Source organism: Leptosomus discolor, chromosome 5 (genome assembly GCF_034619465.1).
Source record: "Leptosomus discolor isolate bLepDis1 chromosome 5, bLepDis1.hap2, whole genome shotgun sequence".
NCBI classification, from domain to species: domain Eukaryota; kingdom Metazoa; phylum Chordata; class Aves; order Leptosomiformes; family Leptosomidae; genus Leptosomus; species Leptosomus discolor.
Window position 1 is genome coordinate 22,748,693 of NC_141395.1, and position 27,468 is coordinate 22,776,160.

General features: G+C 37.2%; 1 protein-coding gene across 1 annotated transcript in view; it reads left to right on the forward strand.

Annotated features, from left to right (window-relative positions):
- MYO3B (myosin IIIB) overlaps positions 1-27,468 on the forward strand; it is a 218,796-nt gene that overhangs the window by 138,949 nt on the left and 52,379 nt on the right. The window contains exons 23-30 of the mRNA XM_086465966.1: positions 497-576; positions 3,673-3,723; positions 4,762-4,839; positions 6,264-6,469; positions 15,385-15,496; positions 16,436-16,598; positions 17,321-17,401; positions 26,666-26,786. Coding sequence (XP_086322092.1) covers positions 497-576; positions 3,673-3,723; positions 4,762-4,839; positions 6,264-6,469; positions 15,385-15,496; positions 16,436-16,598; positions 17,321-17,401; positions 26,666-26,786 — 892 coding nt within the window. The remainder of the gene's footprint in view (positions 1-496; positions 577-3,672; positions 3,724-4,761; positions 4,840-6,263; positions 6,470-15,384; positions 15,497-16,435; positions 16,599-17,320; positions 17,402-26,665; positions 26,787-27,468) is intronic.

A 27,468-nucleotide genomic window follows, 5' to 3' on the forward strand; every position in this document is an offset into this window, starting at 1 on the left:
TAGGAGATTAAGCAGGCCTATAAGTCAAAAGGTCAAAAAAAGATACCGTCTTATCATTTTCTCATCTCTTTCATTAGTTTGTAAGCTTAAGATGCTGTCTAAACACTTCAGAATCCACATGATTTCATAGAAACAAGATTGTTTCTGCTGTCTTTTTCTCTTTTAAATCTCTCAATGAGTCACAGAGAAATTGATTACTAGTGATTGAGCTGTATGCCTTTGTGCTGTCATTGTTTTCATCAGCTCAGTAGCTAAGGTCAGTGACATACCGCCTTATCACTGACTTTTTCCTCCCTTTTAAATCAACACTGCACTCTGTCATGCCCGTGCTGAATGCTCTGCAGACACAATTGGTAATGAGCGGGGTGTGGAAGAAGTGTGGTGGTGTCTGCTGGTTTTAGTACTATTGTACAAACTGATTTTCCACCATACAGGTTTTTCCATGCTAAGCTTCTTGAACAGTTTTTGCAGTATGTATGTCTTTCTTTTTGAACAGGTAACTTGGCACAAGCGAGAGCCAGAGTGACAGCAGCATCTAGGTCTTTGCCTCCACAGCTTAGTTCTGGACGTATCAAGGTTAGTAGTGTTCCCTTTGGAGACAGGCAATTGTTTGTAAAATATTACAGCAAGACTATGGACATGATGCTTAGCTGATGTAGGTATACAGTGAGGTTCTTACCAAGTGAGAGTCTGCCTTAATATCAGAAGACATGCACCTCAGCTGGGAGCAGTGTTTCCTGTTTTAGTGAGAACCCTATTTTAGAATGCAGTGAAGAATCAATTTACTGATGATTAATCTTTAAACTTTTGGAGTGAAATCTCAGTTACATTTATATTGGTAGCAATATTCCTCTTTATTTCAGTGGGGCCAAGTTTTTCCTCTGGCAATTTTGGCCTAGAAAGATTTAAGAATTTGAATAGTGTATTTGACAGTATCAAAGGCAAAATTTTAAAAAAAATTATCTGTTCCTTTTTTTACTCAACTTGCAAGTGAAAAACCAGGGGACATTTGTAACTGATAGACGACCAGAAAAGAACAACTTGACAAAACTACTACTCTTTAAAAAGAAGAACTGTAGAATTTAAACACTGCTGAATTTTGCCATAAAAATATGTGGCATAATTGCAGAAGGATGGGATAATTTTATGGCAGTTAATAGGCTGTGTTGCCCTCTGACCACTTGATTTGTGAGGAAAACTCTTGTGCCTCAAGCTGATAGCGTGTACACCCCCTCCCTGCTTCCTAAGTAGTACTGTTAGAGTTAGCTTAGTTAAGGGTTTTGGGTTTTTTTGTCTCCAAAGCAAACAATAATAATTTTTAAAAATAAATGTGGTAACAGCAATTGTCAAAAACAGAATTTTATGTTCTGGATTTTCTATTTCTTTTCATTCTCTCTTGTTATTAGGAGCTCATGCTCAAATGTTGATACCATAATTCATGTCACACAGACATCTATATCCTTCACTGTACCTGCAAATACAGATGTAGATTTCAGAGATTTATTTCCTCTCTGGTATAAACACTTTCAGTACTGAAGGAGAATGTCCTTTCTGTTTTTTTGTATTATACACACATTGTCTTCCACATCCAGCTATATTCAGCATAAGCTTTCTAAGCATGCATGTTATTGATAAAGCTGGAATGGAATAGAGCAGTTCTCTTTTAGAAAGAACTTTAATAAACACAATCAGTTATGAAGTAGTGTTTCAGTGGTTTTTACTCACCCTTCAAATTTTTAAAGAAGGATCTAAAAGCCATGCGTAAGTGCAACACTATTCGGAAAATGTTAATTGAAATATTTTTTAGCTGAAAAAATTATTTCTTATAATTTCATAAAACTTCTAATTAAAACAACTTCAGGAAAAAGATTTTAAATTATTATTTTACAATTTGTTAAAAAAATCCAAACGTAATGATTTTGTTTGGAAGTTTGGACATTTTCATTTATCATTTAATTTTATGAGCTTTTTTGCTTAACGTATTTTTTTGTTTTTACAGTATTTCATACCATGCCAGCAGCAGGTGTGGTCATTATGTGAAAGTAATAATTTCCGGTGACTTCGTAAGGTGACATGATGTCATAAATCATTCTTTTAGTATTGTTTCAAAATTATTATAAGCAATTTTTTTTAGTGATGGAACAGTTTATCTTTGTAGGTCAAGCTTTTTTCCATTTCAGTTGTAATCATCTAAATGTATATTTTATGTCACTGCTACTGTCATGTAAAAATGTGACTTAACAGTTGAAATATTCTTCATTTTAGTTTAAAAAGAGTAGCTAGTGATTTAAAACACAAGATTATATCCTGACATTCTTATTATGTTCTATCATTTTCTACCAAGCCAGTTGTGATAAAGACTATTGCCTGTTGTACATGTGATTATTGCCCTACCATAAAACTGCATGGCTTCGTAGACACACAGTGTTATAAATTAACAAGAGATAAAACTTCTAAAAATTCTTACAGGAAGATCTCTCTAGTTTCAGGGTCTATCAGAATTTTTCTAATAGAAACTTCAAATGTTTCTTGACAAAAAGATTTGAAAATTGATCCTAGTCCTTACAGACTGCACAGATCCAAATTTACAACTACATCCGTAGATAAAGGAACCTCATGATACTAGTTGTACTCTGATTTTCTGAGAAAAACTGTATTGCATCTCCTCTGTGAGTGTTTCTGACCATCTGTCTTTTTGTGTGTTCACTCCCTTCCCCCCCCTCCCCCCCCCCAAAAAAAAACCAACCAAACAAAACAACCCCCTTTTGAACCCAGCAGGCTGTAGTAAACCATATTTGACAGAGTGGCAGTCTCAAAGATCGTAAGATTCTACAGGTGAAAATAAGCAGCTGTGAAAAGGATGTCCTTATGGTATCCTACTGCCCAAAATGTAGAGCATAAGCTCACCCTTTACTGGCCAGCAGATATTCCAGATGTGAATGAGAGATCATGAGTGCTGAACCTCCAACAACATCACTGAGAGTCTCTGCTTTTCTAGACAGAGAAGAATCCAGTTTAGAAGCTCAAATTCATGGACATTTGGGCTTCAGTGCACTCCTCAAATTATTTGCTTTTGCTCTTGATTTGGTGGTCTTTATGATTAAATTGTCTGTCTTTTAACATTAAATGTTACCAGTTATTCTGAATTTACTGTCACTATTCACTGGTACGGCTTTTGTCTTCTACCTGACCTTTACTAGAAATTTAGATATCAATTCTCAAAAAGCAGTTGTCTTGCCAAGATAGTTTAGAAACATTCCTGTAACCTTCCCCATGGACATGCCTGCTGTTCTGGTTAGGTCATTGATGTTTACTTTGTCAGGTGACCTCTTAAGATGTTTGATGTTATCTCTACTGATAAGGCGTTTTTCCTGGGATATATTACAGAGTTTTCTGTTAACATCCTTAAAACTGAAATCAGACTGCATCTTTTTTTGTGTGTTTTTTTTTTTTTTCTTCGGTCACGTGTTACTTTGAGATGAGTACTAATGCATGTATGCCACTCTGGGCTAGAACATCACGGATTACGAAAAACTACTGAAATTTTTATGGTCACCCTTATGGAAATCTGTCTCCCTTTGCACCATCTGTATTCTGAGTCTTGCCTTCACAAGTTTCCTTTTGATTTCTTCCTGAACACAAAATCCATTTTCTTGATCTATTACTACTTAGTGTTTTATTTCCTTTATATTTTGCATGCAGTCTCCTAAATATCTCCTGAAGGTAAGAAACACAGTTACTTTACTGAAGACTGTAATCTTTCAGCAATTACTTTTAGTGTTCAGAAGGGTGGTCTTGAGTCAGTGAGTGTTGGAAATGATCATATGGAGCAAAGTCCAGGAAGTGTAGCACAGGTGCTGACAACAGCATTATCTGGTTTATACAAATGCCACCTGGTCAGAGCAGATGGTAAACTGCCACAAAGCAAGTGAATGCTAAAATGTTGTTAATGCTCCCTGCAAACAGGATGCTGGTTGATTTTCTTTAATTTTGTTGAGCTCTAATACAGCAACACAATCTGCTTGTGATTGGTAACCATGGTTATACTCATTCATAAATTCTGGTTTCATTTTGATAAGAACAGCTGTACTGACAATATAACTGAAATATACAAGGAGCAATATGTTTGCTGTCCATGTATACCCTCTAAAAATAACTCTTCCGAAATGCTGAAAAAGCAGTATTTGAAGCTATGGCAGTTCATCAGAGTAAGATTGCTGAAATTCTTGGCATCAAAATGGCAATTTAAAGTAATTGATAGTAACTGCAACAGCAAAAAGGAAGAGACTTACACATTCTGAGACTACCTACTTTGTTTGACACTTGTTATCCGACAACAAGATTTTCACTATATGTGAGCAAAATGAGGCAGCTCAGTTTACTTCCCAGTCATTACAAAAATGATAATTCTTCTTATACAGAAAATAAGATCTGATGGAGTTCATTGTAATGGTGACAAAAGAGGAATGCTTTTTAGAACTCAGTTCATAAGGTATTGCATCTTGACAGCTGCTTCATTGGCCAAGTATTATACTATCATAACAAAAGTGTGAAATCATTTGGAACACTTACAGGTCTCTCTGAAATCAGTGTGTCCTGCATCTATTAGAACCTGGCCTTCCCACCTCTGATAAATTACTCTGAATTACTCTCACCTGAAGGAATGACCATAACAAAAACTGAAACCAGCTTTCATTGGCAAGGCAGAGTGGGTCTGCAGTGTTTCTGGAACAGCTCTACCATCTGAGTTTTGTCTTCCAGGTTGACACGATGGAGGTTATGCGGCACCCTGAAGAAACAACTAACATGAAGCGGCAAACTATGGCTTCCTATTTTAGGGTACAAAAGTTAAATTGTAAACAAACGTTTTGGTGATAAGAACAACGGATATATTGTGGGATTGTAAGATAAAAGACAATAATAAGAGAAATTTTTTATTCTGTTGTGAGGCCTTTGTAGACTTTTAAATTTTCTTTTGCTCCTTTTCTTTTTGTTCCCTCATACTTGTACTTCCATAATTTTTGGTCTAAAAGTTCTAAAAAGTCTAAAATCCTAGAAGTTGGTCCTTGGGCTGCACTTGTACCGTGCAGAATGGGGAAGTTCATGGTGCTGTGCTGGCCAGTGTGCCCTGTAGGAATACCTGTTTTCCTTGGCATGCAAAATAGTGTAAGGAAAGACACAGAGGAAGCTGATGTATACTGAAATGTTGCCCCAGTGTGGAGGGTACAAGGACACACATTCAGACTTGCCTAGTAATACAAGTGCGTATTTAGAGTGCTCTTGCAAAGAACTACACGGATGTCAGCTGTGTAGGACCTGTAAAAAAAAAAAAACAACAAAAAAGTGGATTGGGGAATGGGTGTGAAAGTACACCATAATACGGATACAGCCTATGGGAAAGTGACCACAGTCGGCTTGGAATTGTACACGGTTTTGAGATTGAATGTATTTGCAACAAATACTTACTGTACGGTGGGTTAATGAGGCAAGTATGGAGCAGGAGTATCAGAATTCAGAGGAGTCACTGGGAAAGCAGATATATAATCTGATCACACTTTTTTTCATTTTAGTGTAAAATAGAATGGAATAAATTGTTTTCCATGTCCAGGGTAGATAGGAAAAAAGTAATGGGCTTACGTTTCAGCAGAAAGATTTAGGTTAGATGTTAAGAACGTTATGAATAGTCATGATAACGTAGCACTTCAGTAGCTTGTCCAGGGAGGTTGTGCAGTCTATAACTCCAGTGATTCTGAAAAATGGATAAAAAAGAGATGTGTCTGAAATGGTACAGATACATCTAGCGTTCTTTTTGGGCAGAGGACTGAACTGATGACTTCTTGCGACCCTTTCGTTATGATTTGCTGCGAATTTCTGTGATTGATTGTTTCGCAGTAAAGCTTGTTCTTCTTTTGGGAATATTTCATTGGTCAAATATGCCTACAGTAGAATTATAGTTAGGACATTTTTCAATTTTTTTGTTTTTACTATGGGCCTTCTTCAACTACAGAAACATGATATAAGGAGAGCTGAAAAGAAAGGTGTAAGAAGTAAGAACTAGAAAAATAATTTTCTTTTACAATTGAAAACTTTTAATAGGTTCTGGGTTTTAGCCAAAAGCTTAAAAATTAAGAAAATGTCAGTGCAGATAAACATTACAGATTAAAATATAATCAAGCATTAAATACTGTTTACAAATACATATCTCCTACTTAAGTAGTTGCATTGCAGTTTTTTGTCAAGTGTGGTTTTTTTTTCCTCACTAGTATTCCCTCATGGATCTTTTATCCAAAATGGTTGTTGGACAGCCTCACTTTGTCCGCTGCATTAAACCTAACGATGATCGAGAAGCACTGACATTTTCTTACGAGAGAGTTCTACTGCAGCTACGATACACCGGAATTCTGGAAACTGTCAAAATACGCCAAAAAGGGTATTCTCATCGCATCCTTTTTGAAGAGTTTGTGAAAAGGTAAGACTTCCATAACACGGCCGTTGTTTTAAAACTCCATTCAATAAAATATATTCTATATTTTGAATACAAACTTTGGTTTGTATATGCATGGTCTGATTCTCTGATGAGAGCAGTGACTATCAGAGGCAAAGACTACAAGAGATATCTGAGCTCTAATGGAGAAAAGTCAATGTGACACCAGCAGTGAGCGCTTAGTATTCAGTAGCAAGCTTGTACCCGTGGTTCCCTCAGTAGAGGCAACAAGTGGAAACTGTGCATCATGCTCAGATAATACAAGGATTTGGAAGGTCAATGACCTTCAGCCACCATATGAAGAATATCCCTATGTTTAAGAATTAACTAAAAGCTTTAGATTTAGAAGTATTCCTTTTAATAACTTCGTAGCCTCGTAGTTATTTGTCTTAGAGATATCATGAATTATAACCAAATCTCTGTTCACCTGAACCCTTGTAATGGCTACTATTACTGGCTTTAATACTGTTCTCAATCTCAAAAAGTTATGAATTTGATTCAGGAAATGCTGTTGTCTTTATGATGATGATATGTTTATATGATCATTACGGTTTCCTCTAGATTATGTTTTTGTGTAGTATTTACTGTTTTCTAGTCCATAGGCTTGATAACTCAATAATGGAGCAGAAGCAGTACCGTTAAGCTATCAATACTACTCAGCAATAGGAACAAGTAGTGAATGGCTAAATCAAGCATTTAGTGATATTTTCTGAACTGGAGGTTGCTCATCCAGACAATATAGAGTTTAATGAATCTACTGAAAGCAAGTCATTGTATGATGCTAAAGGGAGGGAGCTGATTATGATTTTGAGAAAGAGGAGACATAAACAGATTCACAGGCCTTTCGAAAACCCAGAGATTGGGTAAATTTACATGTGTAAATCAGTTATTTGGGCTTGGAAATCTGTGGTACTTGCACTGAGAGATGCTGGACGTTAAACCATAGCTTAATCAATTCATTCTGAAAAATCATGAAGTTTTCTGATTTATAATATATTAATATGCCAAATGAATATGTAACAGGAAAACACTAGAGATATATATCCCTGGAAGGATAACTAACGTGTTCATTTGTCCATGAAAGTAATTTAATTTTCAGACATGATCTCCATCAACTTTTTTTTTTGTGTTACGTGACTAATTTTAGTAGGATCACACCATTCTAAAGCAGGTTTAACAAAGAGATTAATTTTTGTGATCACTGACACATCTTTGCAACATCCTGAAGAGGCTGAAGGCAGAATTATTAACCTTAACTTTTATCCAATTTTCAAGTGAACTAAGATTAACTCCACTGAAATTAGTGTAAATTGAGAGGAAATTAGGCCTCCTTTTATCAGTAGATTCTTTTAATTCAAAAGTGCACTGAATTTGAGTACAGCCTTGAAAAGTAATGGTTGTAAAAGCAGCACTGACTGTAGCTTTCCATTGCTACAGATAAAGGCAAGTTGTGCTTAACATCTTGTCAGATACTCCCCAAGTTTTTAGTCCAACTTGATGTAATTCTTTCAGGAAAGAAACTCAACACCACGAGGGAAGTGTGGGGGAGACTAACAATTTGCCGAACAGCATAGGAGACTTCCTGAGTTCAGAATATAAATGTGGGGCAGGAGAGGGGATGTTCTTTCTCCTTTGTTCAGTTCATGCTTTAATTTTAAACAAATTCTGTTCTGTTTTGGTCTTGAAAAAAAAAAAGAACAATGTTTAAAAAAGCTATCAATAGAACAAGAAACATTTTTCTTCAACTTACAGCCATGACTAGTCAAGTGTTTTTAGGAACTAAGTAGTTGAATACATAAAAATGTTTGAGAAAACAGGTCAAATGCTAAACAGATTGGCACTTCTTTGTTCATAATCAAAAAGACATTAGGCAAGTATGAACAAGAGTTTCAAAATGTCAGTAAATGTGAGGATATCAAAGATTTTCTAAGCCAGCAAGTTAATTGGTATTTTGATCCTTTTGAGCAACTGAACAACAAAATGAGTGAGCCAGCACTTTTTCTCCCTTGATGTTATTAAACAAATAGGTGTGCTTCTTATCTGCCTGTTCAATAATGCTGTTTTGTAAACTCTTAGCAGGAAATATGAGGACAAAACAATCAAAGGCAGGGAACAGAACCATTCAGGGTTTATCAGGTGGGAGGTAAACAAAAGATAAAGCTCTGTCTAATGTTACTCTTTACTGTCTTCTGTTTTCATGTGTAACAGGTTATTTCAGTGTTGCAAACCTGGAGGTAGTTTATTGGGTTAAAAAACAGATGGTGAGGAGAGGACTTAATTGTAACTAATTCACACAATGTTTCTTCAGCCAAGTATACAACCGTCTGGTTTATGTGTATAAATATACATATTATTTTACTTAAAGTAGGAAAAAGTAATTTGCAGCCCCTGTAAACACTGTAGACCTGTCAAGTCTTAGGCACTTCCTCTCTGTTGGTGTTGTCTCGCACTCCATGCCATCATGTGTCTGTCTTACATGTTTGCTGTGAAGCAGCATGGCCCCTTTCCCAGGTTTGAGACCCAGGTTATTAACCTGATCAGGCAACCGAGTGTGCCTGGCTTGTGGAGCCGCATGGTGACTGCACTGCACAGCAGCTGAGGGAGGTGTGCTTTCTAGCAGGGACCTGCACTGAAGGTCCCCCTGGCTGGGACGCTCCTTGCTATATCCACGTGCCCAGGCCCCCAGAGCTTCACGTGACATGATGTGGTTTGCAGATATGTCCTCACCAGATATCCCCCAGCTGTATACACCTTATACATAATGTGGCATATACTTTACTATGGGTTGAAAGCTAAGGGACTTGAGAGTCTGGTGGTGGTAATTGCTGTCATGCTCAAAGTGCTTATAAGCACGTAGGAATGTGTTGAGAAGTTTTGTACAAGTTGCATTTAAGGATTGTCTTTTTTCTTCCTTGCACATTTATGTTCTGCATTAAATTTCTTTGTATTGCATTAGGATGTAGGATACATTTTTCCTATAAGTGCTGCCTACTCCACAGTGGCCAGATGATGTTACTCAGGTCATACGCTCATGGTAATACCAGTGCTATTACTGTAACAGTGATCCCAGTGAGGTTGGTTCTGCATTTTCAATCTCACAGTGCAAATTTACATAAGGTCACTGTTGGTACACACAGCCTTTAAGCCATCAGTCCTATGTTTCTCATTACCATATAAAGCCTCGTTGACCTTAGTGAGTCACATTCTGCACTTAGTGGAACTAGGAATAAAAACTGGTCAAATCTTGCAAAATGATGTAAAACATGTTACCTCAGTACATGCTTTCTTCTAACCCCAAGAATTCAGTGGCGATAGGCTTGTTTATTAATCAAAATCAGCGCAGCACTGAATTAAATTAGAAGTTAACAGAATTGCTTCAGAGAAAAGAAATGTTTGCTTTTAAAATGATGCATTTTTAATGCAAACTTACTTTTAACACTGAGCCTGCACTGGACCAAAGTCTCTAAGCTATTTCTGAAAACAAAATTGTAACATTCCCCATATTTTGATTTTACTGTTATCCATGGAAATGTTTGTTATTTATTTCAGTGGCTTTTAGATTTCACCAGATCTGTGTAATATTCCGGTGTGCTTCAAATGTGGTAAACTACCGTACCTTCCACATATATTTTCTAGACTCTTGTCATTCGCAGAACGCTGGTAAATGGTTGCAGGTTGGAGGAGATAGGAAACCTCTAGGATTGAAAAATCTGCTAACCCCTTTTGAATTGTATATGCAGAATGGGCTGGATTATGCCTTTCTGAGAGTAGTTCTGTGATTCCATGTTTAACTGATGATTTACAGCATAAGTGTTAGGTATCTGTTACTGAATTTCAAGAGTATCTTAGATGTTTTTTCATTTACGTTTTTTCATTCATACTCTCAATGTAGAGTCAAATGTAATTAGTTGTATGAATTCAGATGTGAAAGTTTCTGAAAGAGGTGAGATGCAACCAATACAAGTTAGGAATTTTTAAAAGTTATTTGATGGCTCTTTCAGCGCTAAAAACGTGTGGTTTTTAAACTTTCCAACTCCAGGGATGAGAAGGAACAAACGTCTTTTGGAATGTTGAGAATCTCCCTACTATTGCTGGGGTCTGGCTAGAAAGGGATTTTGCCCTCTTGCACCACATGCTTTTCACATATCATTATCCATTCTCCACCTCAGGCCAGTATATTTTAGTACAAAGATTTGTTTTAAAGAGAAAAAGGGTTAATAATTACTTTTTTTGAGTTAATTGTGTAGAATTGATGCTGTCTTTAGGTCTGGAATGTGAAGGGCACTTTAGCAGGAGACACTGGTATAGTAGTTAATGTTACTGTTTAAATGCTATTTATTGAACAGTTCCATAGTTCACCCTTTAAGGAGGTGAACCATTTGTTTACAATCAGTTTATCTAATCTAAACCCATCAACATTAAAATGCCTTGGCCATAATCAGATAGTTAATACATAGCATCATTATGAAGTTTTCCATATCTTAGCATACTTGGATGTCTTTAACATTACTGTGTATGTCCTAGCTTTGCAACTGTTGGTCGGGATAAATTCAAGTTTTAAAAACTGTTGGTTTGTCCCTAATGACTACTAAGTACAGTTAATCACATTTTAATGTATGATTTGTCTGGAATACTATTCATGTCCATGAAGGATAGTTTGTAATGCAGTAGAAGAACCGCTGCTAAGAAATACATAATGCCAGAGATTCATCAGCTCTGAGAAATTAGTTGTTCTGCTTTTCTTTTACTGAGTCTTACTGCTTCTGAGAATGGGATCAGTCAAGTACTTCTAGGAAACTGTAGATGAATGTGTGTCACATGTAGGAAATTTTCAAGCAGGATGTATAATCCAAGAAAATAACGTATTTTTGCACAAGTATGTGCATGTTTATGAAACAACACATGAAGGACCATAAACTTTATTTTTAAAAACAGAAATAAAAGTATTGGCTTAACATAGAAGAGCACTGAAGTATTTCAGACTACTGCATTTTCTGCTGGAATAACAAATACAAACATGGAAATAAAAAAGCAGAGTTGTGAAATTTTCATCTAACCTAGAAGCAAGCGATTTCTAGCTCTACTTTCATGAAATTAATATCTGTTTTCTTCTGAAATTAAGTATCAGGTTTCTTCTCTTGGTGAAATGTTGCAAATATAGGGGTCACACTGTGATCTCTGTACAATAGATTTACATAAATATGTTAGAGATGAAATTAGGCCAATAAATCAAAATGAACAGTTGTAGTTGTATATACTGCAAAGTTGTATGTGCATTCCCAGACTTTTTCGCTACCAGTTCACCATGTACAATATTTTCACACTTTTACCAGATGCATTAAGGTGAAACATTTTACCTTCCTCCAAAATATTCCAAATGGTCCATTGATGTACAAAGATTTTAGATTAGGTAAAATAATTGTATGACCCTATGTGACACATGCCATGCTGCCATACAGTTATCCTGAGCACAAGTCAGATTACTTGTGCATCTGTAGTTACGTGATTCAGTCATGAAAATAGGCACCAGATAGAAAACAGTGTTTGCTTAAAAAAAAAGTACATGGGTTTGAGCTTTGGAACTCTAATCTAGAAATCTTTTACTGTGCAGAGTGCAAACTCCAAAAAGCAGTTCTGGAAGAGAAATAGTGAAAAAGAAATTGCCAGTCTCATATTGCTAGACCTTATTTCTGATGAGTAGAGTCATTTCTGTCTTATTTTTGATGACATAACTGAAAAGGTACAGGAAGAAATCTGACATCCCAGCATGTTTAACCAGTTACAGGGGTCTTCTGTGCAGTGACTGGATCAATCAAAACATTTGGAAAAACACCATGTAGAGGAAGTTTTTATGAAATATTGGGAGACAATATGTTTACATACAGAAACTGAAGTTATTCCAATGGTTTGTAAAGTTACTGTCATTCTGAACAGCTTGGTTTCTTAGAAGACAGCTAAATTTAAATTTATTAAAACATTTGTTAAAATAGGATTTGATGAGATAAATGGGCATTGTTATAGTTATGTTCTTTTTTCAGGGCACCAAAACCAACTACGTTCTAGATCATGAAAGAGAGCTAATGGAGAGGGTACTACATTTAAAAGATATTGGAGTTTGTCATAAACAAAACAATATAGTCAGGCATGTAAATTGTGTAGCTCAAAAATACTTTTCATGTGTTCATCCCAAATAAGAAGTCAACTTCTCAGTAATTAGATTGTCATTGATAAGATAGTAAGTTTCAAAAATTATGAGATTGCTATAGCCTATTTTATTGCATCAGTGCTATCTAAAAACTGTTCAGTGGATTTAAAATTCTCACCTACAACATGCCTTAAAAGATGTATGAACCCAGAAGACTGATATTATCACTCACTTGAATTCATTCTTCCTTCCTTCTAAGGAAAGGAACTGCTTAAGTTACATACATGTGTAAATAACATGGCCATCTGAACTGGGTATTGAAGCAAACAGCAATTTACTATTAGTGCAACTTCCCTGATGTATCTGTTGAGTATCTGTTGATATTGCATGCTATCACAAATTGTTTGTGAGATGTATATTTTAAATCTGAGTTTAATTAGTGGAACTCATAAACTTGTGAAAACTGGCATCATTAAGTTCAGTAATAAGGTAGAGGAACCGTACTTTATTTCTTTTAAATACACCGTGTTTCTCCATACCTACTAAATGTCATGACTCTTAGTATTTTGAAAGATTTGGCTAAAGAATTTGCAGTATCATGTTACTGAGAAAGTCACTGCCTTAAAAATAACTCAGTAGTACATAATCTCCTGTCATTATTCAGAGTGGGCAATGTCTCCACTTGGTGAATATCTACGTCTGTGGTCCAGGACTGATTTCAGTGCTTCTGCCTTCAGAGATCATTTTGTTCCCCTTTGATCTTTATTGACTATTTCAGTGGTTCTTTTTTCTTTCTTGTGACAACTGGAGCTAACATCTAGAGGTTAACTGGAGCTAATATTCTCCGTATTTATTTCAGAATGAGGTGGGATACTCTCTTGCTTCTGTGTGGCTACAGAGGAATCTGTCTTTGAGGTTCATTGGTCACATTCTTCTCTTTATGTTTTAAAGAACATCTGATGGCTTTTCCCCATGCTAGTAATTAGAAGAACGGTTTGCTCCACCTGCCAGTTCCTCTCAAACATGATGTAAATAGAGTAGCTATATTTATAGCTGTATACTATAGAAGTATAACCTAATAAAGACTAAGACAACACATGGTGGTTCATAAATGAGAGCTGAGGTGGCAGTTGCTACCATCTAACAGTGTAATTGTGCTAAAATAACCTTAAATTTGTGAATGAACTGCCACATCTTCTTGCTGTTACTTATCATACTTGTTAGCAAATAGAGTTACTTCAATACTGTAAAACCATTCTTCATTAATGCATGGTGGCTTTACAGGTTGGGATTTGTCCATTCATTCTTAATGTCTGTTCATTTCAAACGTTTGCATCCCTTTTTCATTAACTATTTGCACTATAATGTTATTTCACTTAATTGTTAGGGACTGTTCTTTGCAAGGGAAGGTGGACAAAAGAAAAGACAATGTTGATTAGTATGGGCGTGCTCCAAAGGTCACTAAAATTGATCATAATTCTTCCAATTAATTGTTTATCCTGATCAAACAGAAAAAAGACGTCATGCCTAGTGACTTAGAAACCTAATCATAACCACAGAAATCCTTGTGAGTAAAGAAAATTATTACATTTGTACGAGGAGTAATTAACTCTTTTTTTTTTCTTTAAAATAGCTGCTAGTTCCATTTAACCACCGGCACTGATAAAATCCTTGCCAATATGATAGGAATGCCGGTTGTTTTAATTATGCATATATATGACCTCTTCTGGAGGTGTGAAACACAGGTGGGTGTTCATGCAGTCCGAGCATCTTGCTGTCTGTAAATGAAGATTGATATGAGAGTTAGTTTTACTGTAAACTAACCTTTATTCTTCACACATAGTGGCAGCCTTTCAGCTACAATAATCAGTCAGTATCACTATATCATTGTACTGCCTACCTTCCTAGTGCTGGCCTTTATCTTCACTGATTGAGAATCCTCAGTCTCTATTCAGCATACTGAAAATGGGAAGCTCCCCTAAGTTGCATTGATGGGGGTGACCTTGTTACAAGCTCAAGAGCCTTGGACTTCTTATGTGGATTTATGATTCCCAAAGGATGTCAACACCATTTATATTGCTTTGTGAAAAATGACTGATACCGGTAACTAAAATATTGAAAGATTCTGAAATGCCTTTTTTTGACATTTGTCGTAAGAAACAGGTATCAGGTCATGTATAACTTACTTTTTGTGCTTTTCTCTTTCTTTGGTGCTAGTATTTGACTTTTCTTCCACTCAGAAATCTATAAAGATCCATTGAACACCTCAGGGAGCACCTGCTTATTCAACAGAACTTGTAGTGAGATGTAACTGTGCCAAAGTATGTAGATGGCGTACTTATTTTACACATTGTGCAAAAGATTTCATTTTTGTTTTTCTTTCCATTACTCTGATTTCTAGCACTTTTACTACTTCTCCCGGTCATTCATTCACTCGTTCACCTGAAAAATTCAGACCAACCTTGGGTGTTTCCTGAGTTGCACTGGTTTGTGAAAGACCTTTATGGATGATTACACTGACTGGGGATTTCTAGAATGCAGCAGATTCTTGTCATCACTATGGTACCACTTATTTTCCTATGTTATGTATATGCTCAAATACCTGTTCATGACAGCTGTGTCATGCTTTATAGAGAGGACTGAGTACAAGGGAGAATTTGGCCTATGAATTCTAGAGATGCAGCTCTGAGATAGAGAAGAGCAGTGAGAGTACATATTGATTATCAAGTCAATTCTTTGTCATTTGGTTTTGCAGGTATTATTACCTTGCATTCAAGGCCCACGAGACTCCCCTTGGTAGCAGAGAAAACTGTCTTGCCATTTTGGAGAAATCTAAACTAGACAACTGGATTCTTGGGAAAACCAAGGTAGAGGGTGCTAACATTTTCTCAAGGATAGTATCCTTTTAGCAAAACATATTTAATAGTGGTTTGAAAAGTACTGCATGAATGAACAAAAGAGCAAGGAATTTGCTCCAGTGAGCCTCCCAGGTTATAGAGGTGCCCTCCCAAGCCAGCTGAGTTACTGCTGCAAGAGGAGGGGTGCATTGGGTACCTCCCCAAAGCACACGCTGCACGTGGCTGCCTTGATAAGGACAGTACATCTGTCAATGCCTGCTGTGGTAGTTCCTCCCTGAAGTTCCTCCTGCTCTTAATCATGGCATAACTGAAACTTCGCACTCTGGCCCATCCTGTGAGTCTGGTTAGTACGTTATCCATTTGTGGAGTTTCAGGTGAGATCCATCTGGCTCTGTCAAGAGCCTTTGTTCATGATTTAAAATGGAGTCGATGACTTCTGTGGAAAGGCTGTTATACAGTATCTTGAATTGTTTTACAGTACACAAAGGGAAAACAAGGAGAATTTTCCTGCTTAAGACCCAGATAAAGTATGTAAACACCCATAGGATTTGCCTCCTGAAGCAGAATTCTGTTAGACAATATTATGTCTAAAAACAAATTCAACCCAGGATTTATCTTCCCAGCGTCAAGAAAGGCTTTATTTCAAAATTGTTGAAACCTGAAAATATCCCTCTGGACAATTTACTTTGTAAAGGGGGTAAATATGTGGTTTCTTTTGCAATGGGGTGATTATAGTCAGTGGAATAGTGAAATTCCACAAGCACACTGAGAGCAAATATTTGATTCACAAGATTGCTGTGATAGCAGCAACCGGTATTTTACCAGTTTTCTCAGCAATGGTCCCCTAAAGTAGGCTGACGGAAGACTAATGAAAAGGCAGAACACAAGAGGTTGTGTTGCTGCCTGCATGTAATACAGAATTTTTTGTTTTGTTTTGTTCCATTTCAGGTTTTTCTAAAGTATTACCATATAGAGCAGTTAAATTTGTTCCTGCGAGAAGTTATAGGAAGGGTGGTGGTCATGCAAGCCTATATCAAGGGATGGCTTGGAGCAAGGAGGTACAAGAAAGTCAAAGAGAAAAGAGAAAATAGTGCTGTTACCATACAGTCAGGTGAATGTTTACATTCCCCATTTCATCAAGTGTCTTTGCATTTCAAGCTGTTAAATCTTATGTACATTGTTTATTAATTTGTAATAGTTTATTATGAATTCAAAATAACTGGAGGTGCTTTTCTTTCCAGCTAATTGATGCAAATGTTATTGATTTACTTCTAAGGTGTCATCTTAGTATTTGGTAATGTCTTTATTTAAACATTTTAGTATTTTGGATGCAATACCTGTGCACAAAATGAAAATACTGTTAGGTGTGTCTATGCTAGCATGCAGCAAATAAATGAAATGCAGTAGCATACGCCCCCACCCCCAATGTGTACCAGAATTCCAGATAACATATGTCGTGGGGTGGGCCTGAGAGGCTGATTATCAGTAATTTAGCAGGCTTCCTTATATCGAATTTGGGGAGCTGTGTGCAGAGGGGAGTTCATCTGCTGACATGATCGTGCACCTTTGCCTTTTGGGTTAGGACATCAGTGAGCACGTGGTGACAATTAAAATTTGGATAAGTGAAGCAGTGTTTGAAGTTGTGGGGATGCAAATACTGCAGTCGTGAACCCAGAGTTCAACATGTGGGTGGGTGGGGAGAGAGGTATTGGGGGTGGGGGTGAAATGATTATGGCAGGAGGGATGAAAGTTTCATCACATCTCTGACTCTGTATACTCTGTAGCCTTTCCTTAAATAAATGTAATTTCCAGCACATGGTTTTGTATTTTTAGCCTGGAGAGGATATGAAGCTCGCAGGAAGTACAAGGAAATAAGGAACAGAAGAACTGTTGCCGCTATACATATTCAAGCAGGTAATTAAAACATTATTTCAATTGCCAACACCTATTTTGCTTTGGGTGATTTCACGTGTCAATGTTTATAGCCAAGAGAAATACATACAGTCCAAACAAAAGCTATCAAAAACATTACTTCTGATTGTTTGTTCTTCAGTATCAAATGACATCAGTGACAGGTATCAGGCACTTTTGGCGTTTTGTAAGTACTTCTCTGGAAGCAAAACATACTGATTGAAAGCTGTTGAGGTAATTCTTTAAGATTCTTCTGAGCACAGTCAGTATGATTCAACTATATGTACAGCTGGGATGAAGCACTGGATTGATTTGACTGAAAGTGTGGATGGGAGGCACTGGACATGCACTTCTCTGTCTTTGTGTCAAGCCCTGGTCTTGGCAGGTTGCCAGGTTTTTGTTTGGACTGCTTGCTGGGTTTGCCAGCTTTGGCCAATCTTTTGACTCTCTGCCAGACTCCTATGCTGCCATATCAATATGAATTTGAATAAACTTTAAAGAGATTATTGGAGGAACAGGCCCATAGGGCTGTGTAGGTCTCTGGTAGAGAGCAGGGTACCATATGGCAGAGAAATCTAAGAACCAGTGCCGTGAACTCAATGGTGTTTTCAGATGCTGCCAATATGAAGCAGCCTCCATATGATGCAGTGTAGTACACCTTCCCTGTCCAACCCCAGGTTGAAAGACTAACTGATCAAAAATGAGTTGTAGCAAATGTGTTTACAGCTAAACAAAGGTGTACCACCTTTGTTCTATCAGCTTCCTGTGCTATAATTCTTTAAGCTTTGTCACCTCTCTATTCTGTATCATATAGTCTAAAGTCAATCTGAAAAAGATGTGTTCTAAATATTGTTTTGCTTTGTTCTCAAGACATTTCCAGTAAATTAATTTGTTTTTCCTTTTGTATAAGTTTGCTACTCTGAAATTAAGCATCACTGTGACTTTCAGCAGAATACAGACTACCAGTCTAGTTACTGAAAGGAACAGAGTATCATTAGGATAAAATAATAATTTACAGCTTTGCATGCATACTGTTGTGTAGAATCATGAACTATAGCTTTAGGGTCAAATGCAGAATATTCTATTAAATGGAGAACTGTTAAGGAGAATTTTTTTCTCCCATTACAACAAGCACTGAAGGACTGCATAAGTACTCTCTCCACTTCTTCCTCTCCTTTGTGTTGTCATTTTTTATTGTTTTTGTGATAGCAGAGAGCAGATCTTAAGATATCCCCTGCAACTAATTTCTGGAATATTTGCTACATTTGCACTTGGCCATACCTGAACTTTGATTTCCTGACTTAAAACAGTCTTTTGCCATAAAAAGGAAAGTGAAACAGTTGACCCATCACCGTCCCACTATTACCAGTTCCTTAAGATGGGAGTTATCTCAGGTTCAGTAGAAAGCTGATGTGTAGCAGTATCACTTGGAGACTGTAGGTGACATTCTGCCTTAGAGTTTTATCCAGCCAGATTTCTTAGGTGTGTAGGAGATGCGTGCTCATTACTAGCTCTTTAGAGAAAGCAACAGATCTATTCTGTTGTTTGCACACATGGGAGAGATTCAGAGCCGTGTTTCTTCCTGCCATCTCTTAGATGCTGCATTGAACATAGTAGAGCAGAGGCAGTGGGAGCGTATGCTTACCCTTGAATTTGGACACTCCTGTTGAGCCCTCTGGACCTAATGCAGGAGGAGGGCTGTTAGCACTCTTCCCACCAACACACACGCTGTCTTCCTTTGTAACATGGCACTTGACAGTTTCAGTGATCAGTTTGGGTGAATAAGCATTAAGACTGTAGGGTTAAGAGTGACACAGTGCACCTTTGTATTAATTAGGCTGTCTGCTCCTCCTATCTTAGGTGCTGCATTCAAAGGGGTGAAATAATAATAATCCTCAACACATTTCTGTCTGCCTTTGGAAACCTATATCTAGAACTTCTTATTTGAAAATTATTCTTGTGCACATTTTCTCTTCTCTGCATGCTGATTGTTCTGTGTTCCCAATCAAAGCTCATGCTTGCTAATGGTGGCCATTTTCCAGGTTTTAAAATACACTGACAGTCTTTCTGTTGTTTACATTACACTGTCCAAATGCCTAGTGACATGGAGACAAAAGCCACTCCAAATTTCTTCCTTTCCTGTGCATCTTATAATGTAAGTATGTAATTCAAGGCAGCTTTCAAGTAAAATGGAGTATGACCACCTTTTGTTTTTTTCCTTGGGTTTTTTGTTTGTTTGTTTGGTTTTGTTTTGTTTTGTTTTTTTAAATGATCCATTTCAGGCAGTGGGATAGATAGTTTGCATTTGTTGTCCAGACATTAGCAAAACCATATAATTAAAATACATGTACTTTCCTCTCCTTTCCCTCCCCCCCTCTCAAGGAGGCCTTGAAATTTAGGAAGCATTTGGCTTACATGTTTCTACAGAACAGCACATATTGAAATTTGTTTTCCTTTCATCTCTTTCCCAATAAAAGCAGCCGCTCGGCTTATCCCTTTAGCTTCCTCAGAACTTCCTTTCAGAATTCCCGATCTATTACAGCACATTCACATACCAGAAACAAGATGCCTTTTCATGCTGTCAACCTTTTTCATCTGAAATGTAAATTAATTCTTGCTGGTACGCTTTGACAGAGATCAAAGTAGGGGTATTAACCTTATTGGGCCTTCTCTTCATCAGAATCAGTTCCAAAGACTGCGAGGGTAGTGTTAGGAGGCCAGTCTTCACTGTTATCTATGGCCCTCCTCCAGGCAGTCCTCTGTCTACAAGTCAGCATTTCAAAGGCGCTGATTTCTTTTGTAAATGACCTTATCATTACTTTAAACTGTGTGAAAAATGATTTGCCTGAATAATTCTTGCAGGATTATCCTGCTCATTTTAATTGTGGGGGGACTTCATTCAGATTCCAGGATATTGTTTAAGTGATTTTGACAGCAAGTGATCATAGCCTGATATAAAGGAGGAACACAGCTCCTGATTGGAAACCTCTTGACTTGTTCAGATTGTTCATTTCTTGCAAGTCAGTCTTTGAGGTAGGCTGCATTTGCATTTTAAAAATAAACAGATGCCTTTCAAATACATGAGCTGGTGGTCTGGAGATCTCTGTGGGCCCAGCATTTCACTATCCATTGAAGAAATGTTGGAAGAAAAAGCAAACTTAGAAAGAAAACAGCCCTCACAATATACATGAGGATACAATTCCTGAGTGTATTATATTACACACACAAAAAAATCATTATTTCAGCTGGGGGAAAACACCCTTGCTAGGAAACAAAATATTTGTGAATTTAAATTAGGTGGAGAAGAAAAAGCTACCCTACTTCAGCATATCTACATCACAGGCTCTCAGAATACACAGATGTTATTAGACTCATGGCCAAAGCAGAACACAGGGTACACAAGGCCTTTCCTACTTCTTCCAGTCACATTCCCAAACTGTGAATTTTTAACTTAGAGACAAATTGTAAAGAATGATTTTGTGTGAAGTGTTTGAGTTAACAACACTTTTCACTTCTATTTCTTTGTAATTGGGATTTGTATTGTTTTTATTAAATCTACATAAAACCAAAAATATTTTGTTAAAATAAAGAGTTGTTTTTAAATTATGTTGCCAGATTCACAGCTGGCTTATATCAGTGTATATCCACTGAATCATCTGGCTGAAGTGTTCCTGCACTCATTTATCTCATGTGCAAGTCTCATGTAATGTTTCTTTGTATTGGAGTAACGCATTAATTAGAATCTAAAGCAACAGATAATGCAGTTATAAAAGTTCATTTTCTTGTTACGATAGCATGTATTTCCATGCATTGTTACTGATGTCCCAAAAGACTTAAGGGAGGATTTTAATCTGGTTATTTCATTTGTGAACTGACATTGCCAAAATGCCAAATGAGTGGTGCATGCGATTCACTTAGATCCGAGGTGACATCACTGAATTCATTTTAATTAGGCCCACTTTAGCCATCTGGAATATACTGTGCAGCTCTGGTCAGGACTGAGTTTAACTATGCTTCCAGAGGTGAAAGGCAAATGACTAATCCATTGAGCCACCATCTCCTCCTCCAACACGTGCTCGCACATTCACCATATGTCACATTGTATTGGAAAATTCTTTATCAAGAACTCAAGACTTGGGCTCTTTTTTTTTTTTTTTTTTTAAATAAAAAGCAATGGATGTTCAGAAGGAAATAGATGAAGCATCCCTTTGTAAATTGCTTGCTCTCCGAAACTTCTGCCCATGCAGTGTTGCTCACTATTTTCATATCTGTAACATATGCTTCTGGCAATATTTACTCCATTATAATTAAAAAAAGAGGGCCTAAGAACAGCTGTAATTTACTATTTTACATTTATAATAAATGTAAGCTTTTAAAAAAAGTTAACTTTAAATCTTTGCTGTTGAAAATCCCAATGTTGGCTTCAATAGAAGACAAGGAAGTATTTCTTGAAACCTCTGTATTTATCCATCTTTTTATGCCACTATGTACATGTGTGTGTACATGCATTCGGCTAATACTATTGTACAGACCTAGGAACTGCATGAGTAAAATATTCCAAAAAAACTTCTAAGCACTATATAAATATATCTACAAATAGTTATATTTTTTAATTTTCCTGAAAATAACTACTGCTAAGTATTAGATCCGGTTTTACTTTTTTATATCATTAATTTTCTTCCTTTTAACTACATTATCAGTGTAAGAACCATTGAAGACATGTATGGCTCCTAATGGCAGCTGAACCAACTCATGTATACCTTGATTTCACATTCAGAGTAAACCAGACTGGTTTGTATAGGCTGCACAGTTTTGGTTAACTTTACTCTTCCATCTCTTCGTGTTCTGTACCAGCTTAGGACATCTAGTAATTTTTCACTTTTAGTCTAGTAACCACTAAAAGCCTACTGCTCATGTGCAGGGAACATGTTAGGAAAAGTGAGAAGGTTTGAAGTATGAGGTTCTATATCCTGTCCCCATCTCTGAGCTAAGCTCTGTCAATGTGAATATGTCTGCATTTCCTTATGGTTTTCTCTCCTGTTTTTGAGGAGATGAACAGGAGACCGTTCTTACTGGACTTCATGCCCTTGCTAAAATCAGGAAGGGGCAAGAATGTACATTGTCCAACAATATGTTGGAAAACCTATTCCTGTCCCTTGCTGATATTGACAAGGAGTCTCACAGCCATCTTCACTTTTTTCACTTTGACCAAATCTCAAGGTCAGAGACTGTAATGCATAGTATTAAAAAACCCTCTGTCCAAATTGTGATGTGCAGCCTGGGTGAGTCTTCCTGGTAGTCACTGCTTGTTACTGATGGTTACTGCTTGTCTGTGAGAATCTGTGACTTGCTTTCTCATAATGCTTCTGCTGGAGAACTGTTTTTTTTTTCTGCTATTAAACAGGCATCACCCAATATCCATCCAGAGTGAGAGGTGAAAGAGGGGAGGTATTCATGGGACCCAGCAAAGGATGTAACTCTTCATCCCTTTTGCTGTTCATTGGAATTAATTTGGCATGGAGCGAAGCATTAGATTCACGGGCTCCAAATCCTCTCAGATGTTGTTAGTTAAGCTGCTGAATGCTCTTTTAACTAGGCAAATTAAGAAAGTGATGTGCTGTTCATAGCAAATCAACTTCTGATTACAAACTACCATGATATGTTCTCTTCAGCAAGCATGAGCTTTCGTTTCCAAGTTGCTGTTATATGCTATTTTAGGTGATATTATAGATTAGAAATGTGTCTGTAGAAAGTGTCTGCTTAACACGATTCTTTACAACTGAGAATGACTCCTTCTGCTGTTTAAAATACTACTTCATCTCCTTTCTTCGTTCTTCTTGTATAGACCTGTGATTGTTTAGCTTTGATCTTTCTACATTTTGCTTCACAGTTTGCTCTGTAACTATATATTTCCTGTAGGAATCAGAGGGAAAGTACCTGGACTTTTCCTATCTGTAATTGTGTGGCATTGTGTGTAATGTATATACCTTGGTACCTAGGCCTTAAAATAAAGGTATTGAACTGCAAGACATGAAATTTCAGACTCCCTGGGGTAAATACATTCTTGGTTTGCTAGGTGCTGGAGCTGACAAAAAAACTTGCTTTGTGTGAGAATTGATCAGTACATGAAGTAAAAATTCATGTTCTAAATTGTGACACACAAAACATTTAACACTGAGTTACTAATAAAAGTGTTAAAATTAAATTCAGTTCCTATGTTGGTTTTCAGATCCTGTCGTCTTTGGCTACATAAAGATCAGAGTTAAAGATACTGTTGCTGGAAAGTTTGGAATATAGACTGGATAAGGTGAAAATGATGTGACAGCTGGTAATCATTCTTCTTCAATGATGCAGTGATTGTTCATGGAGCAGTAGCAACATGAGTCTGCTAATTTCACACTCTTTGAGCCAAGTGCTTAGTGTCAAAACCAGCACCAGTCAGTAATGCAAATTGCTGTGATGGAGCAGCTTCCCAGCCTCTCAGACTCCCCCAGTAGAATTCTCTGCATATGCATTTCTTTTGAAACATTATAGATCCAGTTAATAAATGTTGAAAAGATGCAGCCCTACTAATGCTTGATGAAGCTTTTGAGAGAGAGAAGTTTGTTTATCCTGCTACTTTAGTTATCCCATGAGTCAAAGGGAAAGCAGGAAAAATACAGCAATTTACCTGTCAGATTCAAGGTATACTAGAAGAACGTTAGAAACCAGCTTGCAGAAAGGTTAAGTTGAAGAGGAGTTGATTTTGAAAGTATGTGTGAAAACAAAAGACAGGGTAAAAACTATGATTCTTAAATAAGATATAGCAGGTTTTATGTAGTGAATGAGGGAAAGACCAAAATGGTTACACTGACATTAGTAAGAGTCTCTGGGAAAAAGAATTAAAAAAAATAAAATCACAGTAGCTGTCAGGGTTGATTTCATAGACATGCACACGCATGCAAAGAACTACTAAAAGCTGAGAAATTACTAAGGATAAAAATGTTTATCTTATTAGTTCATTTGTTTCAGTGCTTCTTTATAGTAGTCCATTGACTGACTGATAATCAGCATGTTTCAGCTGCAGAGGTGGCTGCTGGCCAGCTGTCTGCTGCCAATATCGGAGTAGGCTCCTTGTCTGGTCAGTAGGGGATAGTTAAGGATTGGAAGCCTGATCACACGGGGCAAGTGAATGCTTGCCTCATCTCTGCCAGACAGGCAGACTTTTCCAGTCTGATTATTAAGGGCAGAAAGTTCCTCAGCCTCATGATACCTGAGCTCTGTATTCTGTATAACACCTCAGCAGGCCCAGCTTCTGTCATGCCTTCTGTAAAGTGAATGGTTATTTATTTTAGTAACCTCTCATTAAAAGGCAATTTTTGCTGCTTCTTACCCTAGGAACCTCAGTAGCATTGAAATGCTCAGATTGTTATGGTGCATTGCCTAGCACAGCTTGAACTGTTCAGATGGTTTTCATTTTCTTATATTGCACGAATAAGTGCAACACCACGTAGTTTTGTGGAGGGAGGTGGCTAAAAAGACAAGCATTAGCACTGTACAGGAATGAAAACAGAAGAGAAGGGATTAGTTACAGCCCTTTCCTAAGGGAAAGAGCAGATGTAATCAAGGTAGCTCTATTTTGTTTCCTCCACCATCTTTTTGTTACAAAAGAACCCCCATGAATGGGGAGCTAAATTTATAGAAGTAGTTAAATGGAAGAAAAGAAAAATCAATCAATTATCTTATAATTTGTTAATAATTGAGGGATTGCAAATTCTACAGGGTCTTTATTCTCTGTTGCATAGGTAATGCCTACTTCTAGAGGCATGACATACAGGGAAAACTTGTTAATCTTCTGATCAACTTCTCTGTTTTCAATTTATTCTATATTTAATCTACCTCCCGATTTCCCATTGTAATCTACAATGTTATCTTGACTCTGATCCTACATGAGGCTACCCTAGACTCCATTTCTGTGCATGTCCTACATCCCACTATGATATTTAACCCTGGATCCTAAGAACATCAATGAGAGGGCTCTTCTCCTCCTTTGGGTAATTAGTCCCCAAACTGACTCTGCTTTTGCTCGTATTTAGTGTGCTTAAAAGCTTTTCCTGGACACGGAATTATTTTTCCTTGAAATCATAATATTTCCTGATCTTAACTTCAATTTTCTTTTACATATTGTCTCGCTGTTTAAGTTGCAGTCCTGCTAGACTAACAAACAGCTCCTTTCCCTCACAAATCTCAGCCGCCTTATTCAGCAACCGCTTGTATGCTTCCACTATGACATTGATACTGTACTTGTTTTTTTTGTTATTCAGCGCTTTCTCCCATTTTATCAAAGTATTTCTACTTAAAATAATGCTTGAAATAAAACCTACAAAAATAAAATTTAAAAATTTCTAGGTTTAAGTGTTTCTAGTCTTTGGTCCTAAGTGCAGTATGGATCACTGTCTGTGGTTTGTGCTGGAGCTTTATTACTAACTGCTTGCAAGTGTCAAGAATTCAAGCAAATTAATGTCAGATAAAACTACAGAAGTAATTAAGTTATTTAGGTACCCAGATCCAGAGACAGTCCATGGAAGTAAAGGATGTAGAGATCTTCAAAGCGTTATTCATTGCCATTTTCTTTGCCATTTCATTTCACTGCATGCTTGCTACTTCATTTAGTATTTCTAGTGATTGTTTTGTTCTGCTCCTTTTTTTATGAATGGTATAAATTCCAGTCTCTCTAGATTTTTTTCCGTAAGTATTTGTATGAGAAGTATTTTAAATATCTTATTATGGTTACAGTTAATTAAAAAATAGGAGAAGACATTATTATTTTTTCTGGTTTTAACTGAATGTATCTGTCCCTGGCTTGTCACCCCCCCTAGCCCACAATGAAAGCAAGTAAAACTTCTGATTCTGTAAAATTCTGACTAGCTCAAATCATGGGAGTTGTGATTAAAGAAGGTGTCTTGGGAGTGATTTTTCTACTATGTATTTTAATACATTCTAATGGATGCCTATTCAAATTAGACGTGTTCTCCTTTTGAGGCCTGTTTTCCTTACCTGGGCTATGCCAAATGGTCACTATAACAGTGAGAGTGTAAGGCACTGTATGATTTCCAGCTGTTGTTAACGTTGCAAACATTGGAGCCACCCCTGTGAGGAGCTAAGTGTTCTTTCTGTCCACTGTTTCAGTAAAATTTGAGGGCATTCAGCTCTGCACTGCAGACCAGGTGCCAGTCTGCATTTCAGGCTCTGCAGAATTTTTCTCTCATTCATAACTATGTTTTTTAGCTTTCAGGGGATATATTTTTCGTAAAAACTACACAAGATTGAAAAACTGCACTGGCTGTTTAGCAGATCCTCAGCTTATGAGCAGCTGCTCTACTTCTGATTTTGGCTGTGAAGACCACTGGTGAGTTGAGTCCTTTGCTGTCTGTTTTCTAAGAGAATTCATTTTCCACACAATGACATCTGAAAGGAGTAGGTGTGTCATCATGATTCAGCCAGCTCTTAGGGAATCTGCCATTTTCTGAGAATGAGCACCTGTAGGTTAGCCAGTCCCTCCACCAGCTTAGTCATCTCAATATTCTACCAGTTAGTGGAATTAGATTTATTTGATGTGCTGTTTGTCCTGGGTTGCTGCCTTGTTTCTGTCCGCTTCTTGGAAGTACCCAGAATACCGTAGACTGTGGATCTGATTGCAGGTGCTCAGCATTTCGGAATTGACTGCAGTGCATGTTATTGAATTCTCAAGAGTAGAAAGTTACCCTTCAGTGTCTGTAAAGCTCCATGCAAACCAGCAGTGAGATAGGGAAGAGCTGTAAAAAGCGGATGGACAAGTCACTGACAGAAAGCCTAGGAGTACTGTAAACCATAATAGTGGTGCCCTCCTCTTTGTAGAGGAAGGGTATTTTAATCTTCCTTGCCAATGGAATCACTCCAGACAAATGCCCCTTGACTCTTCCTTGGATATGATAAGCAAGAGGGATCTGTTACATGTTTAGCTGTTGTCAAAGTCTCCGATAATGTTCTAGGATAGGTGGCTGCATTTGCTGGATTAATCCCTTTGATTAGCAAATTTCAGTGACTAAGAG